This window comes from Peromyscus californicus, unplaced genomic scaffold (assembly GCF_007827085.1).
Source record: "Peromyscus californicus insignis strain IS unplaced genomic scaffold, ASM782708v3 Scaffold_8__1_contigs__length_139910024, whole genome shotgun sequence".
NCBI classification, from domain to species: Eukaryota; Metazoa; Chordata; class Mammalia; order Rodentia; family Cricetidae; genus Peromyscus; species Peromyscus californicus.
Window position 1 is genome coordinate 128,642,918 of NW_026294606.1, and position 16,275 is coordinate 128,659,192.

Below are 16,275 nucleotides of genomic sequence, written 5' to 3' on the forward strand. Positions count from 1 at the left end.
ACCCCTCCTCTGGCACTGGCTAAGGGAGATGCCGAAGGACCAGGGTTCATAGCAGTGTCCACTCAATGGGAGGTAACAGAACCCAACTTAGAGGACTCCTCTCAGGTGGGAGATGCCAAGGGAACGGCTTTATTGCCTTTACTGGGTGGCTGTGCCCCCTTTCTGCATTTCTGGTGTCAAGAAAGTGGGGAGAGTTAGGCGTGGTAGTGCACACCTTTAATCCCAGCACGGCAATGTAGAAGCAGGCAGATAGATCTCTGTGAGTTGGAGGCTAGCCTGATCTACATAGTGAGTTCCAGGACAGCCAGGGCTACGTAGTGAGATTTTGTCTTGAAAAAACAAAGCAAAAAAGTAAAGTAGGGAGGTCATGACCCCAAACAGAGCTGAGGTCCAGGGAGACAGAGGGGCAGTTTGCCGGCTGACGGTGGAAAGTGTTGGGGACAGAGGTGGCTGCCCAGTGCTGGTCCCTCCCCATGCGCTTACTCTATTGAGGTAGGTGGGGAACCCGGCAGGGGTTGGCCGGGGACCCTAACCAGGCTGGGCACCGTGGTGATAGAGTGGGGCCAGGGCTACCGGTCACTTCTACCCCGTGCCATCCCCAGGTTGCTGCGTTATGTGCCTAAGCTGGATGCTCAGGTTGTGGCTGTGGCACCCGTTCTGGAGGCCCCAGCCAGGCCACGCCCATGTTATCTCAAGGTCCAGGTCATTTCCAGTCTTAGTAGCGGCCAACCTTGGCATCCCCGATGGCTCCCCAGACATCAAAGACGAATTCGTCTGGGAATGCAAAGTCACCGAGCCGTTCATCCAGCGCCTCTGCCAGTTCATCTGGGTTCCTTTTGTCTTTTCCCAGCTCCACCATGGTGGCAGCTGTCAGAGAGGAGAAAGATGGAGACACAGACAGTATGAGCGACGAAAGGTGCCGCTTCACCTCAGCCTGGGTGAGCCCTGGAAGCCTGTCTGTTCCCACCTCCCAGGCATCGGGGCCCCCACTCACCAAGTTCTGTGTCTCTGATCCCCATGTAGCTCTCTAGCAAGTCATCCACTTTCTCAATGGCCTTTTCCTCAAAGGCCGATGGCTGTGGAGGAGGGGACAAGACAGCTGTACAGCAGTGTCAACAGAACTGCTGTGATACACAGTGAATGTCTACAGTGCTGGGGACAGGACCCAGGGCCTCATGCATGCTAGGTAACAGCTCCACCAATGAGCTGCACCCCCAGCTATGTGTTTACGTTTATTAATTTTATGTGTAGGAGTGTTTTGCCTGCATGCATGTATGTGTACTATGTGTGTGCCCATGGAGGTCAGAAGAGGACATTGGATGCCCTGGAGCTGGAGTTAATGGGTGGTTGTGAGCCACCTACTATGGGTGCTTGGAACTGAACCTGGGTCCTCTGCAAGAGCAACATGTGCTCTAAACCGCTAAGCCATCCTTCCAGTCCCAACATTCAGATATTATTATTCTTATTTTGAGACATTTTCTATGTTGCTCAAACTGGCTTTGAACACTAAACCCTCCTATCTCAGCTTCCCAGGCCTCTAGGATTACAGGTGCATGCCCACACTGGGCTGGCTTTCATATATTTTCTTTTTGGTGACAAGCTCTTGTGGTTTAAGTTGCCTGAGATTCCATGCCTGGCTGTGGTTTTTGTCTGTGTTCCTAATGTCCACTCTGATAAGGGGTACTAAGACTTCTGTTTTACAGATAGGAAAACCAAGTCTCACTTGCCCAAGGAAGGTCAAAAGCTGGGAGGAGGTAGGACTCAAGCAGGAGTCCAGAGACCTTCAGGTAATGAGAACACTGTCACTGGCCAAAGGTGGTTCACTTACCAGATCCTCCACTGTGGCAGGGCCCCGGGATCGCAGCCTGAGGGTCCCTCGGCCAGTGCCCAGTTGTGGGCCCGAGCCAGGGTGGCCACCCGCTGAACGCTGGCTGATCATATCTATCGGAATTTCAGCACAGTCAGTACAGTACAGGGCAGCTAGGCTTACACACCATCTCCAAGTTCTGCCAGATTCCAGGACAGGACTTGGCATGAATGGAGAGGGCAGTGGGGGTCAAGCATAAAAGAAGCAAGAGAAGAGAATCAAGGGCAGTTTCTACTTCTACTTGAAGGGGTGAGAGCTGGGAAGGGGTGGGTATAACTGCTGGGTCCCAGATCAGTCCTATCTACCCACACCAGGGGCGCCTCGGGCCAATTCCTCAGAGTTAGTGAAGCCAGGTAGAAACGGGGGCAGGACATGGGAGTTGTACAGGGCAGCCAAGCCTCACTTCTCCAGGCTGAGGGGGCTGGCCAGGGTTGGGGGCACTTGGCTGGGTTAATAGCTCCTGGAAGTTAGGTGTGGGGGCAACTTCCTTCAGGCTAGGCTGCCAGCCAGCACCCAAGTCTAGGGTAGGGTGGGGCTGTCTCCACTTTGTAGTGCAGGCTTGGGTGCCACCTGCTGGTGTTTCCCAGTACTGCAATCCACATTTTGAAGAGTTCAAGGTCATCCCAGTGGGTGGTCCAAGAATTGCTCACCAAAGGCTTTCCGAGGCTCTGTGAGTTTGAGGGTGAAGGTGCGGCCTCGGGGCAGTTCCTTGAGGAGCCTGGCAACTTCATAGTGCCGACAGCCCAGCAGGCTCTGCCCGTTGATGGCTTCAATCATGTCACCCACGCTGATGAGCTGGATGTGGTCTATCACACTGCCTTCCTTGATGCGCTGTGGAGGGGCAGGCATCAGCCCTGGAAGCTCCACCTTAGGTCCCATGACAGACCCTGACCACTGACTAAGGGTGTGCCACCCACCCGGGCACCTTAATGAAGGCATAACCGGCCCCGTTGTCGGTGATGGTGAGCCCCAGCGCCTCCTCAGACTTGAACACTTCCACCTCTTTGCGCTGCCCCTTGACGTGGGCAAAGATGAAGTCCTCCAGTCCGATCTGGCCCCCTAGGAGCTTGTCCATATCCACTTTATGGGTGTTGAGGGTGCAGAACATCACCTGCAGAGGTGGGGCGAGATGCTCATCCCCCTCCTCCCGGGGTTCCCCTTTCCTAACACTTGGGAGAGGAGGGGAGGTCGGAAAAGATACCTATCCCAGGGCTTGGTGATACCCAGAGCCGGGGCAAGGTCCACTAGTACATCAAATGTTACGAGTAGGAGCTCTGTCCCGGTAAGAACTCAGTGCTAGTTTGGTACACAGTGAGTACTCAATAAATGCTGAGGAATGAATGAAGGAGTCTAGATTCCCACCTAGCCTTCCACCTGTCTCCACTTGATGCGCAGCCCACTGTTGCCCTCACTGTGGCTTCTCTGCTTCTATCTTGGGGTCATGCCTCCAGTGCATCATGGAGAAATATAAGCTGCTCCTGACCTCCAACTCCCATAGTGCTCTAGGGCACAGGCCTCCTAATGCCTCATAGAAATCCAGCTACCACATGTGGCCACCAACCACCCCACAACCTACCAGGCTACTCCAGACATGATGGGAAATCAGCACCTGCACACCCCCCCCCCCCCCCCCCCCCCCCCCGCAACCTACTAGGTTACGAGCCTCTCAAGGCCTGATGGGAAACCCATTCCCACATACCTACTGGTGTACAAGTCTCTCAAGGCCAGATAGGAACTCAGTATCCTGCTGCAGCCATACCTCCTAGATTCAGGGGCTGCCTGCCAGCGGGGAACATGAGCACCTGAGCCCCAGCTCACAAGAATGCAAGTTCAGGCCTGTGGCTGGCTCTCAGGGGACCCTGGCCCCACTGGTACCTCAGCAGCTGCCCAGGCCTGTGGCTGGCTCTCAGGGGACCCTGGCCCCACTTGTACCTCAGCAGCTGGTAGTCGGAAGGCCTCAGCGATCTTGCCATACAGCTCCTTGACATTGGTGAAGCCCTCGATGCGGCCCGTGGGGCTACCGTGGGCCAGCTGGGTGTGGAATACGAGGCGAGGGCGGAGGGCAGCAGGAGGTGGGGGCAAGCCCATCTGGGATTCCCCTGCTCCACTTCCACCCAGGGGCCCGGGTTCCCCCACTCCCAGTCCGCTCCGGCCTGGCTCCGCCTCTTCATTTTCCACCAGAGGTGGTGCCTTTTTCCGCCGCCCCAGTCCCAGTGGCATGAGCAGCCGGAAGTGGGGACTCGGCCAGGAGACCTGCAGAAAGAGAATTGGGCTTCATGCTCTGAGTAACAACAGCCTTGGGTGCCACCACAGGATACCAACACCAACCAATATTGTCCTGTTTTGCAGAGCAGGCATCCTTAACCCAGGGGCCTGGTGCAGGTTGATGCTTCCCCACTGAGCTTTAAACCAGCCCTGATGACATGACTCTGGGCTCCCAGGCACAGGGTTCCGGGCACCTCCAGAATCCTGTCACACCTACGTTGTGTTTGCACTCTGCTGAGGGTGTACTTTCTTTTCCCCACACTTAGCTAGTGCTGGGCCACAGAGCTGCAGCCCCTCCCATGCACCAGAATCAGCTCTACAGACTCAAATCTATGGAAACTCTTGATCCATTGTATTATTTAAGGGGTAATAACAAAAAACTCTGTCCATGTTCAGCACAGGTGCAAGGCTCTCCCCGAATCCACCAATTCTCCTTCCTCCCTCCATACTGGGGTTAGATTTTGGCCATGTGCCTGTGTACCCACGCTACATGCCTAGACTGCTGCTTTTTATTTTGAGACATTTATCTCTTAGTTGCTCAGGTGATCCTTGAACCTACAATCTTCCTGCCCAGCCTCCAGAGTGGCTGGGATTACAGGCATATGCCAGCACGTCTGCCTGACCCGGGTGTGCTCCATCTGCAGTGGACACGAGCTGGGCATCCACAACAAATGGGAAGGTAAAGGGCTGACTCTACATAGAACCCAGATGCTGGGGTGCAGTTCAGTGGAGGATCACAGGCTAATAAAGCCCCAGGTCTAATCCCAGCACCAGACTGAAGCTTCACCCCCACAGCAGTAATCACAACAGCTGACACCTATTACAGCCCCACACCACCTGCTGTGTGTGACCTCATTCAATCCTCATTGGAGGAGAGCTCCTTAACGCCTCCTGCTCTAGCCACACCCACTTAAACAGATAAGTGAAGGGAGGACGCAGTGCTGGTACCTCCCTTGGTTTTTCATTTCTCTGAGACAGGGTCTCACTCTATAGTCCAGGCTGGCCTAGAACTCACAACCTCCTGCTCTCCGCTTCCTTTCATTTTTCTATCAGCCGCGATCATTAATGCTATGTGCAAAAAACTTCTTAGTCTTTGGCTGGGGAGACGACTCAGTCAGCAAAGTGCTTCTAAGCAATGGAGTTCGATCCCCAGAATTCACATAAAACTCAGGTATGGTAACATGCACTTGCAATCCCAGAGCTGGAGAGAGGATCCTCAGTGCTCAAACCAGCCTAACCTACTTGGTGAGTCCCAGGTGAGAGGCTGTCTCAAACACCAAGGTGGGAGGGAGACTGGCAAGATGGCTTGGTGGGCCAAAGCAGTTACCACCGGGCCGCGGAGTTTGGTGCCCTGGACCCACATGGTAGGACATGCAGGCTGTCACCCAACCTTCAGGTGTAACTGTCCCATGTGTGCCCACACATGCGTACGCACACGAAAGAAACAACAGATCAATAATAAAGCACACCGCAGAGGAAGCCAACCCTGGGACAGGGCAGGCTGATGACTAGCTCTACCAATGAGTGCTAAGAGGAAGTAACATGTGACACATCCCCCACAGAAACCTAACTACTGGAGCAAAAGTCTCCTGAGCCTAGACAGCATGACCAGCAACAGCTGACATGGTGGTAACGTCACGAGGCTGGGTGGGTCTTTAGTGACAGTAAGTGTGGTGGTCTGAATGAGAATGCTCCCATAAGCTCATATGTTTGAATGTTTGGTCTCTGGCTGACAGAACTGTTTTGAGAAGGATTAGGTGTGACCTTGTGGAGCAATGTGTTTAGAGGGTAGGCTTTGAGGTGTCAAACACCTGTGCCAGGCCCAGTCTCTTTCTCTCTGCCTCTGAACAGAATATGCTCCGGCACCATGCCTGCCTGCCGCCATGCTCTCTGCCACGATGCCCATGGACTTGCCCTCTGAAACTGTAAGCAAGCCCTTAAATAGTGCTTGCTCTGGTAAGTTGCCTTGGTCGTGGTGTCACCTCACAGCAGCAGAACAGTGACAGCATGTATGGGTTCTGACAAGGTGCAATGTATGAGCAGCAAGAGCATAAGTACCAGCCAGGCACAGGGGTGCAGCATGGATTCAGACTGAGGTAGGACTGTCATGAGCTTGAGGCCAGGCTGGAGTACAGGGTGACTACTGTCTGAAAAGCAAGAACCAGGGAGTTTAGTGGGTAAAGCTCAGTGTAAGTATGAAGACCTAAGTTCAAATCCCCAGAACCCACGTAGCACCAGATAATGTGATAATCCCAGCGTTCTTACAGTGAGAGGTGGAGACAGAGGGTTGAGAAGTTTATGGGCCAGCTAGTCTGGTATGTGGACTCTGCCTCCAACAAGGTGAAAATTGAGGGCCGAGGTTGTCCTCTGACCTCCACAAAGGTGCCAGGGCACACACGTGCCTGAGTGTTGGGTCGGGTCGGGTCGGGTCAGGTCAGATTTAGTAGCCAACACCTTCACCTGCTGAGCATAAAAGTGGCCCTGTACCTGTCTTCATCCTTTTAAGAACATATTGTACATGCACACACGTGTGAAGCTGAGTACTCAGAAGGCAGAGGCAAGTGGATCTATGTGACTTCAAGGCCAGCCTGATCTAGAGTTCCAACCACAGCTGTATAGAGAAATCCTGTCTCACTCTACCCCACCCCTGCCAAAACAAGCGTGGGCCACCATGTTTATTTTTTAGTGTGTGTCCCTGTGCTCAGGTCAAAGGACACCACATGGTATTTATTCTCTATCACTTTCCACCTATTCCTTTTTCTTTTTCTTTGGCTAGTCTGGCAGCCATCAAGCCGCAGCAATACTGGTCCCGGGATCAGAACTCCGGTCTTCACACTTGAGCATCAGCTATCTCTCTCTCCAGCCCCTCCCCTTTTCTTCTTCCTCCCTCCCTCTTGCAAACAAACTATTTGGGGTAGTACTATATTCATGCACTTGTTTTATTCATTTTTACTTATTGATTTGATTGTTTTGCTTTTCTTTTTTCTTTTGTTTTTTCAAGACAGGGTTCTGTGTAACAGTTCTGGCTGTCCTGGAACTCACTTCATAGACCAGGCTGGCCTCAAACTCAGAGATCCACCTGCCTCTGCCCTTCTCAGTGCTGGGATCAAAGATGTGTACCACCACTACCCAGCTTTATTTTATTTTGAGTCAGGGTCTTGCTTTATTGTCCAGCTTAGTCTTGAGTTCTGGTCCAGTAATGCTCCTGCCTCAGCCTACCAGCAGCTTGGCCTACCAGCGTCTGTTACCATGCTCAGGCCTGTTCTATTTTAAGAAACCAGACCCTTGACTAGGAACACCACACCCAGTTGCAGGTTGTTTACTATGCTGCAGACACAGTGGGTATTAAGGTGGCCAATGGGGTGAACCCCTACCCACAGCTGCCTGCTGGGCTGTTCCCTGCTGTGCCCTGTGCCTCTGGAAGAAAGCTATCTTTCTGATTACTTACAAGAGGTACAATAAGCCAGCTGGAGCTGACCGTCCACTGAGAACTGTGTAGTGCTGGAGCAGGGAGCGTGGCCCAGCGGCAGTGAAAGAAGCTTGGCATGTGAGAAGCCCTGGGTCCCATCTTTAGAACACCCCCTTCCTGACCTCCCACACACAAACATCTGTGATAAGAATGTTCTAGGTAGATGGGAACAGTACAAAGGCCCTGAGGTAAAGTAGTTCACACTCAGCACATCTTTAAGTGTGGCTGGAGGGAGTCGGGGAGGGAGGAGGCGGCAGAGCCTTCCTTCTGGTAGTGCTGGGATGGAACCAGGCCTCTGCACACAGGTAAACAATCACTGAACCACACCCAGCCCGACTTCATTTTCAAGTCACATGTTCAAAGCAAAAAAAGCCACACGCTCACTCAAGGGTGTATGATTTGTAATCCCTTGAGGAAGCTCCTTGGCCTTGACAATTAGCCACAGTGACATCTCACCCACCTCACCGGGGATCATGTAGCCCAGGCTGGCCTCCTTAGACTTGGGATCCTCCTGAGTGCTGGAAACGCGGCTGGACATCAGCACACCTGGCTCAGCTCATCTCATCATCCTGAGGCAGGGTCACACCAAGTGGCACAGGCTTGCCTTCAACTCCTGACCATCTTCTTCAGTTTCCCATGCCCTAGGGACTTCTCGTGCTCTGCAGATTCTCCCTCCTGAGGAGCCAACTCTCAGTTGGCTGGACCACATCTTCCTGAGAGGGTTTCCTGCTCAACCCACCGTGCACTCCTCTTCTGACCCACATGCTCCATTCCCACCCCACTCACCTACACTACAGCTGCCTCTGCTTTTCAGGCACCCTTTACCCTGCAGTTTCCTGTCAAGACAGCAGCTACAATGACCCTCATGTCACTTCATTCTCTGCTCTGCTCTCCCAGGAATCCCACCGTCACCCCTAACTTTTTTGCCCCACACCCGACTTTATAGCTCCTTCCCATCAGCCACTGGGGCCTCCTCCATAGGGTCACAGTTAGGCCAGAGCTGCCGCAGGGCCTTCACACTGCTCCTCTCTCTATACCCTCCTTACCTCCTTCAGCTGGGATGGGTATCTTATTTCTTTGTCCACTGTCTGCTGAGGGGAGAGATCTGTGTGTCACTAGTGGTGGCACTGAGCAGCCACAGATAAGCCATGTTGATGAGTGAGTATCCTGTGTGGCTGAGGGAGGAAGGCAGGACTGGCCATCTCCCAGGACAGCACAAGCCCCACCCCATGGCCCTCACCTGTTCCGGGCAGTGCTGGGCAGGGAGACATCACCTGACTTCTTGCTGTAGGCCTGCTTTTGCACTTGGCGAGTCAATGGTGCCAAGCCCCTTTTACACATTTGTGACGCTCCTGATGGGCTTTTCAGTGGGCTGCCTGTTGTTAACCTATGTCATTTACATTTACTGTTTGTATGGATGCACACTCAGTGTGTGTGTCAGCCCAAGAACATGCCTGAGTCACTTCTTTGCCTCCACTGTGTGGGTCCTGGAGGGCAAAGCCAGCTCTTCAGGTTTGGGGGCGAGCGCCTTAGCCACTGAGCCATGCCACCTTCCAAAAGACTGTATTTTGTATTACGTGTATAGGTAGGAGTCTGCGTGTGGGTCTGTGAGCCTAGGAGCCTGCAGAGGACGGAGGCACCGATCCCTTCAGTATGGAGTTACAAGCCACCCGTAGGTGCTGAGAACCAAACTCAGGTCCTCCAGAAGAACAGCAAGCACAGCCATGTCCCCAGCCCTTACCGTGCCCCGTGGGCACATGCTCGTTCATGCCCACAGATGTGGGGCACATGTGGAGGCTAGAGGTCAACCTTGGGTACTGGCCCTCAAGTGTCATCACTTGACTTAAAAAAAAAAAACAGCCAGGCGGTGGTGGCGCACGCCTTTCATCCCAGCACTCGGGAGGCAGAGCCAGGCGGATCTCTGTGAGTTCGAGGCCAGTCTGGTCTCCAAAGCGAGTTCCAGGAAGGGCGCAAAGCTACACAGAGAAACCCTGTCTCGAAAAACCAAAAAAAAAAAAAAAAAAAAAAAAAAAAAAAAAAAAAATTACTGGGGCTGGAGAGGTGGCCCAGTGGTTACAGCACTGCCTACTCTTTCAAAAAACCTGGGTTCTGGGCTAGAACCTGCCAGGCGGTGGTGGCGCACTCCTTTAATCCCAGCACTTAGGAGGCAGAGGCAGGCGGATCTCTGTGAGTTCAAGGCCAGCCTGGGCTACAGAGTGAGTTCCAGGCGCAAAGCTACACAGAGAAACCTTGTCTCAAAAAACAAAAAACAATCGAATGCCAGAAACCGCCAGAACCCACATGAAGCTAACAGCTGACTCCAGCTCCAAGGAGGATCTGACACCCTCTTCTGCCCTGTGTGCGCAGACATGCATGCAAGCAAATATTCAAACACATAAAATAAAAAAATTTACTTTGAGGCTAGGCTGGCCAACATAATAAGTTCTAGGACAACCAGAGCTACATAATGAGACCCCATCTCAAAGAGAAAAAAAGTCACATCTATTTATTGTGTGCATGCGTGTTGCCGGTGTGCAGAGGTTGTGGGAGTCAGTCCTTTGCTCCTACCATGTGAGTCTGGGGATCAGACTCAGGTCACGGCTTGGTGGCCACCTGCTCAGCCATCTCTCCAGTGCACCACTCCTTTTGTACTGGGAATTGAACTCAGGGCCTCAGACATGCTTGGCAAAGGCTCTACCACTAAGTTATAGCCCATGTCCCCAGCACCACTTTGTCTTTTTGAATCAGGGTGTCTCCTGGGCCTGAGCTCTCCAATTAGGTTGGCCAGCCAATGAGCCCCATAGGTCTTCCTGTTTATGTCCCCAGTGCTAGGGTAACAAGGCAAGTCACCATGCCCAGCATTTTCATGTGGGTTCTGACTGTCAAATTCAGCTGGCACAGCAAGCCCTTTACCGAGTGAGCCATCTCCACAGTCTGCATGGCCCTTGCATGGTTTTCTTTTGCTTTGCTTTTCTGAGGAGGGTCTCCTCGTGCAATACAGAATAGCCTCAAACTGAAGATCTTCCTGCCTCCACCTCTCATGTCCTGGGATAACAGGCCTGCTCCACACCTGGCTGGCTGGCTTTACTTGGATGACCTTTTTATTATTGATTTGTGAGAACTCTTTATATATTCTGGGCACTAGTCTTTTACTGGTTCCTTCATCTCTCTGTCCAAGTTCTGTATCCTAGCATACTACAGTCACTCACGGGCTATGTGACAAAGGTAAACTGAAATGAATTACATAGAACTGTCCTCTAAAATTATGTCACCACATTCAATAGTAGAGAGCAGCAGCAGTGGCGGAACCTCCCTGGTACACGCTTTTGATCATCATTCCTTGTTTTGTTTTTCCTTTGAGGCAAGTTTTCTCTGTGTAGCCCTGGCTGTCCCAGAACTTGCTCTGTAGACCAGGCTGGCCTTAAACTCCAAGATGTGCCTGTCTATGACTCCTGAATGCTCGGATTAAAGGCGTGCACCATCACTGCCCAGTTTAGGCCAAGTGTCTTAACCACTCTGAGCTCAAAGGAAACCATATATGTGCCTGGGACAGTTCCCAGAATATTGGGGGTGTGTAAGTGCATGTGTGTGCCTGGGACAGCTCTCAGAACACTATTGGGGGTGTGTAAATGCATGTGTGTGCCTGGGACAGCTCTCAGAACACTATTGGGGTGTGTAAGTGCATGTGTGTGCCTGGGACAGCTCTCAGAACACTATTGGGGGTGTGTAAGTGCATGTATGGGCCTGGGACAGCTCTCAGAACACTATTGGGGGTGTGTAAGTGCATGTGTGGGCCTGGGACAGCTCTCAGAACACTATTAGGGGTGTGTAAATGCATGTGTGGGCCTGGGACAGTTCTCAGAACACTATTGGGGGTGTGTAAGTGCATGTGTGGGCCTGGGACAGCTCTCAGAATACTATTGGGGGTGTGTAAATGCATGTGTGTGCCTGGGACAGTTCTCAGAACACTATTAGGGGGTGTGTAAGTGCATGTGTGGGCCTGGGACAGCTCTCAGAACACTATTGGGGGTGTGTAAGTGCATGTATGGGCCTGGGACAGCTCTCAGAACACTATTGGGGGTGTGTAAGTGCATGTGTGTGCCTGGGACAGCTCTCAGAACACTATTAGGGGTGTGTAAGTCTTGATGCACTGCCTTTCCTCCCTGTCCTGGAACCCCACACCCCAGCCTCCTCTCTGTCTCTGTACATGTTTACGGCTCTGGAGTGACTAGTAAATCGGTGCCGCAGACCGAGACAGTATGGCGGCCTGGTCAAGTTCCATCCTTGACACTCACCAGTGACACAGACAGAGCCAAGTGCTTAGCTTTATGAGGCCCCAGTTTCCTCATCTGAGAATCTGGCAGAGTTCATGTCTCTCGGGGTACTTACGGGACTCCAGAGACTGTGCTACATGTGACCTGCTCAGTACTTTAGTGCACCACGTCAGGAAGTGTTATTTGCAGTCAAAGAGACAGAAGCCAGAGGCTTTCATCTGCTAGGAAGGCACTCCACTGCTGACCTCACCCCTCCCTGCTGGATTCTCAGCAGGGCTAAACTGACCCACACCTCCAGACTGCTCCAGTCTGTATTACTGTTCCATCCTTCCTTCCCTGGCCCAGGAGCAACCCAGTTCCTCTGCCTGGCAAGGCCTATTCCTGACTTCTCCAGGCATCTGGCTTGCCCCAGCCCATGAGAGTTGCTCCACAGGACTCAGGCCTACGAACTTAACTGTATGCTGCCCTAACAGAGCTCATCTCCCAACGTCCCAGCTGCCATTTATCTTTGTGTCCGTCGTCCCCCCGGAGCTGAGGACCGAACCCAGAGCCTTGCGCTTGCTAGGCAAGCGCTCTACCACTGAGCTAAATCCCCAACCCTGTGTCTCTATTTTTTAAGTTATTTTATTTTATTTTTATTTTGTGTGTATGAGGGCTTTGCTGCATGTCCACCTGTGCACCACTTGGGTGCCTGGTGCCTGAAGAGGTCAGAAAGAACCGCAGTTAGAGACATTTGCAAACGACCATGTGGGTGCTGGGAACCGAACTCCTAGCATGCACTCTCTGAGCTGTCCCCTGAGCCTGTGTCTATTTTAAAATGCAAACCAGGTGGCATCACTCATCTACCTCCGTCCTTACAAAGGGATCTCACCGGATAGGAGAAAACTCGAAAAATAAAAAAATGTGTCCTGTGTACCAGGCACCCCAAACTTCTATAGAATCCATCTCTAGCTTCATCTAGTCCCAGCTAGTCTATACTTTGCTCTGTCTGGGGTGTGTGTGATCTCCCCCTGCCCAGTGATGCTCAGGATCTGCAATGGCTGCCCATGTTAACTTGCTGCCTGTTCCCCACCAGAATGAGAATTCTGTCCTGCATTTGGAGGACAGTCCCCTCCAAGCAAAATATGGTGCCTGGCACAGGGCTGCTTAGTATTTGTAGGTGATGGGGGTGTAGCTCAGAGGTAGAGCACCTGCCTGGCACGTGAGGCCTCGGGTTCCACAAGGGCTGAACTGTAGAATGAATGTCTTATAGCCCTGACTGTGGCCCAAGCCTCACCAACATGACTGCTAGAGAGCTTTGAGCACCTCCCCGCTGTTTGCAGGAGCTGAAGGGAAGTGGGTTGGATGGATTTCCGGAGTCCAGCGCTCTCATCCCAAGAAGGGCCTAAAACTTAGCAACCCGCAGTCACAGAAAAGCTAAGTGGGAGGAGCAGGAAGTAGGGAAGGGGTTCCTGGGGCTCAAATAACGCCTGGTTTAGGGGACACCACACCTGCTCCTCTGTCGTCCCTCCCTCCTAACCCCCAGCACAGTACTGCTTTGGGGAGGAGGGCGGGGAGGCCTCTGATTCATTCTTGAAAAACCGGATCCTGAAGGTTTCATCTCTCCAGTGTTTCCGGGGCGGGGGCTAGGGGCGTGAACACACCGCTTGCCCTGTCTTGGCCGCCGTAGCCCCGCTCCCGCTCCCGCTCCCGAGACACCCAGCCTCTACACTCCCAGTCATCTCTCTCCGCAGTAAAGAGTGACAGGGTAGACGGAGAGGGAATGCGATTAAAGGGGCCCACGGTGTTTGGGCCTTGCCTCTCCAGCTCAAGAGAAGGGACACGAGAGCAACTTGGAAGCTGTCTAGTGACCTGTGGGCGCGGGGAAGGAAGCAAAACCCAGCAGGTGCGGCTCCGAAGTGACTATGGAGGCGGCGGTGTGCAATGCGTGCAGGGTTGGTCAGGGGCGATCTCTGCGACTAGTTTCTGGACCCAAAGGCATGGGTCCCTCATCCCCACCCGCCACTTACTAGCTGTGTGACCTGGAGTGAGACACTCCACCTCTCTGGCCCTGATGCCTCACTTCTAAAAGAAGTTAACAGCCCCTCCCAGGAGGCTGTTTTGATTCAGTGCTGTGCACCATAAGCGTCTGACGAGGAAGCGCTGGGTCCGGGCTAGCGAAGGGGGGATTCAAACTATTGCTGCGGTTGTTCTCGTTATCCGGACCTGGGTGGTCTCGGTGCCCCCGCGGCCAGCTTCTGGGCAGGGGCCGGGGAGGGGTCGGGACCCACCACCAACAGGGAGCGTCCCGGGAGCAGAGGGCAGGGCGGCCCGGAGGCCCCGGCCAGCGGGGAGGGGTCCGTGTTTGGGGTCCCGACGCGGCCAGCCCCACCCCGCCGCCACGGCTCCACGCCCGGGAGGCCGCCCCCGGCCGGGGGACACTCACCTGCGCCGCCGCCACCCCGCGCGCCCGGTTCGGTCCTCTGGAAACTCCGCCCGGCTTCTCCCTCGGCCTCCGGTACCTGGGCGGGGCCGGAGCCCCGAGCGGACCAATCAGCGGCGGCCGCCTGCACTCGCGGCCAATGGGCGCCTGCCGTCGGAACGCTCCGAGGGATCCCTCCGCCGCGCCTCGGCCTCCCCCCACACCGTGCGCGCAGTGGTCCGACCTCACTTGGTCTAAATGGCGGCGGGCTGAACCATTGCGGGGCTGCGCGGGTGGGCGGATGGGTGGATGGGGCGGGAGCTGGCAGTAAGAGTCAGATGACGGGGTTTGGAGGACTGCGCTCGGCGTCCAGGAAAGCAGGATCTTTGGGAAGTCAGCGAGGGGGCCGAAGGCAACCCCCAGCCCAGCTTCCTCTCAGAAAGATGCTTTGATTTGATTCCAGGGAGTGGGCCATAGTGAATGGGGAGGGTCCCGCGTGTCTCTGCTTCTTCCACTCCACACAATAGACAAAGGCAATCGTGCATTCATTCAGTCTTTCAGTCTTTAAGTGCCCCTGCCTGGTACCAGGCTCGGTCCTGGCTCTACTGACACATGGGTGGAGATATAGGGTGTGTAAAGGCTCCGAAGCTGCACAGAGAGCTACAGAGCGCTTGGCTAGCAAAGCTGTGTAAGAAGACACTATGGAGCATATTTTAACAGTCGATTTATCAGTTGAGCACCTACTGTGCAGAATCATAGATGGTGACCAACCAGTGCAGGCCTCTACTCTCCTTCTTTTCCTCCTTTCCCCCCATCCTTCCCCCCACCCCATTCCCCGTGTAACAGCCCTAGCTGTCCTGGAACTCTCTCTGTAGACCAGGATGGCCTCGAACTCACAGAGATCTGCCTGCTTCTGCCTCCCAAGTGCTGGGATTAAAGGCGTGCGCCACCACCGCTAGGCTAAAGAAACTGAGTTTCTCTTTCTTTAGGTGCTCTAAGGTTGAGCCTTGTCAGAGTTCCTCCTCCTCTTGTGCTGGGAATCAAACCATGTTCTTGTGCATGCTGGTTATGTGCCCAAGGTTGAGCCACTGTAGTCAGACTTTCCTTTGGGCCCCCAGCTCATAAAAAACGACACAGAGACGACTTACTAATTATGAAAGTTTGGCCTTAGCTTGGGCCTTTTCAAACTCTTATAACTTAAATTAACCTGTTTCTATTAATCTGCATTCTGTCACATGGCTCAGTTACCTCTTCTCTGTACCGTATGTCCAACTTCAGTGTCTTTCTGGCGTCTCTGCACACTCAATTCTTCCCGAGTTTCTCTCTCCACGGAAGTCCCACCTATTCTCCTGCCTAGCTATTGGCCATTCAGCTGTTTATTAAACAAATCACAGTGACACATCTTCACACAGCCTAAACAAATATTTTGCAATAAGCCACTGTCACTGGTGGATTCTAGGCTGACAGTCTACCTGCAAACCATGTCTCCTACTCGCCTTTCATGGTTTATCTCCATATAACTCTTGAGTTTATTGTGGGCACACCTTGCCATTCATTTTCCTGCCTCTTACACACACACACACACACACACACACACACACACACACACACACACTTTAAAAAATAAAAATGTAAAAGATAGAAAAATCCCTATTATGAAATACCAACTAATATACAAAGAAGGAATGAGGAGCTAGAAACCACCATGCAAGCCGGATGGTGGTGGCACACACCTGTAATCCCAGCACTTGCGAGGCAGAGGCAGCCTGGTCTATAGAGCTAGTTCTAGGACACAGAGAAACCTTGTCTCTAAAAAATAAACAAACAGTAAAGACACCATGACCAAGACAACTTATAAAACATTTAATTTGAGCTTACAGTTTTAGAGGGTTAGAGTCCAAGATAGTAAAATGAGGACATAGTGGCAGGAACAGCTAAGGGCTCACATCTTGATCCACAAGTACAAGTCAGAGAGGGAGAGAGGGACAAAGGGAGAGAG

General features: G+C 53.0%; 1 protein-coding gene across 2 annotated transcripts; it reads right to left on the reverse strand.

Annotated features, from left to right (window-relative positions):
- Window positions 1-101: 101 nt before the first annotated feature.
- Window positions 102-14,429, reverse strand: Gipc1 (GIPC PDZ domain containing family member 1). 2 transcript variants are annotated; one of them, XM_052728441.1, is made up of 7 exons: window positions 14,301-14,429; window positions 3,800-4,120; window positions 2,793-2,978; window positions 2,518-2,698; window positions 1,829-1,941; window positions 995-1,076; window positions 102-867 (listed from the first exon to the last, which is right to left on the reverse strand). In XM_052728441.1, exons 2-7 carry the CDS (start codon window positions 4,085-4,087, stop codon window positions 716-718), a joined length of 1,002 nt encoding a protein of 333 aa, XP_052584401.1. In that variant the 5' UTR covers window positions 4,088-4,120; window positions 14,301-14,429; the 3' UTR covers window positions 102-715. The 2 variants fall into 2 exon arrangements, with proteins under 2 accessions (XP_052584401.1, XP_052584400.1); XM_052728440.1 differs by lacking the exon at window positions 14,301-14,429 and adding an exon at window positions 8,062-9,134.
- Window positions 14,430-16,275: the final 1,846 nt, after the last annotated feature.

Bases quoted from the DNA above. Each gene is read 5' to 3' on its own strand.
- Gipc1 (XM_052728440.1), bottom strand. From the start codon at position 8,139: ATGTCCAGCCGCGTTTCCAGCACTCAGGAGGATCCCAAGTCTAAGGAG. The intron at 2,979-3,799 runs GTACAAGTGGGG...CCACCTCTGCAG, and splicing joins TCCGACTACCAGCTGCTGAG to GTGATGTTCTGCACCCTCAA. The intron at 2,699-2,792 runs GTGCCCGGGTGG...GCCCCTCCACAG, and splicing joins CCGGTTATGCCTTCATTAAG to CGCATCAAGGAAGGCAGTGT.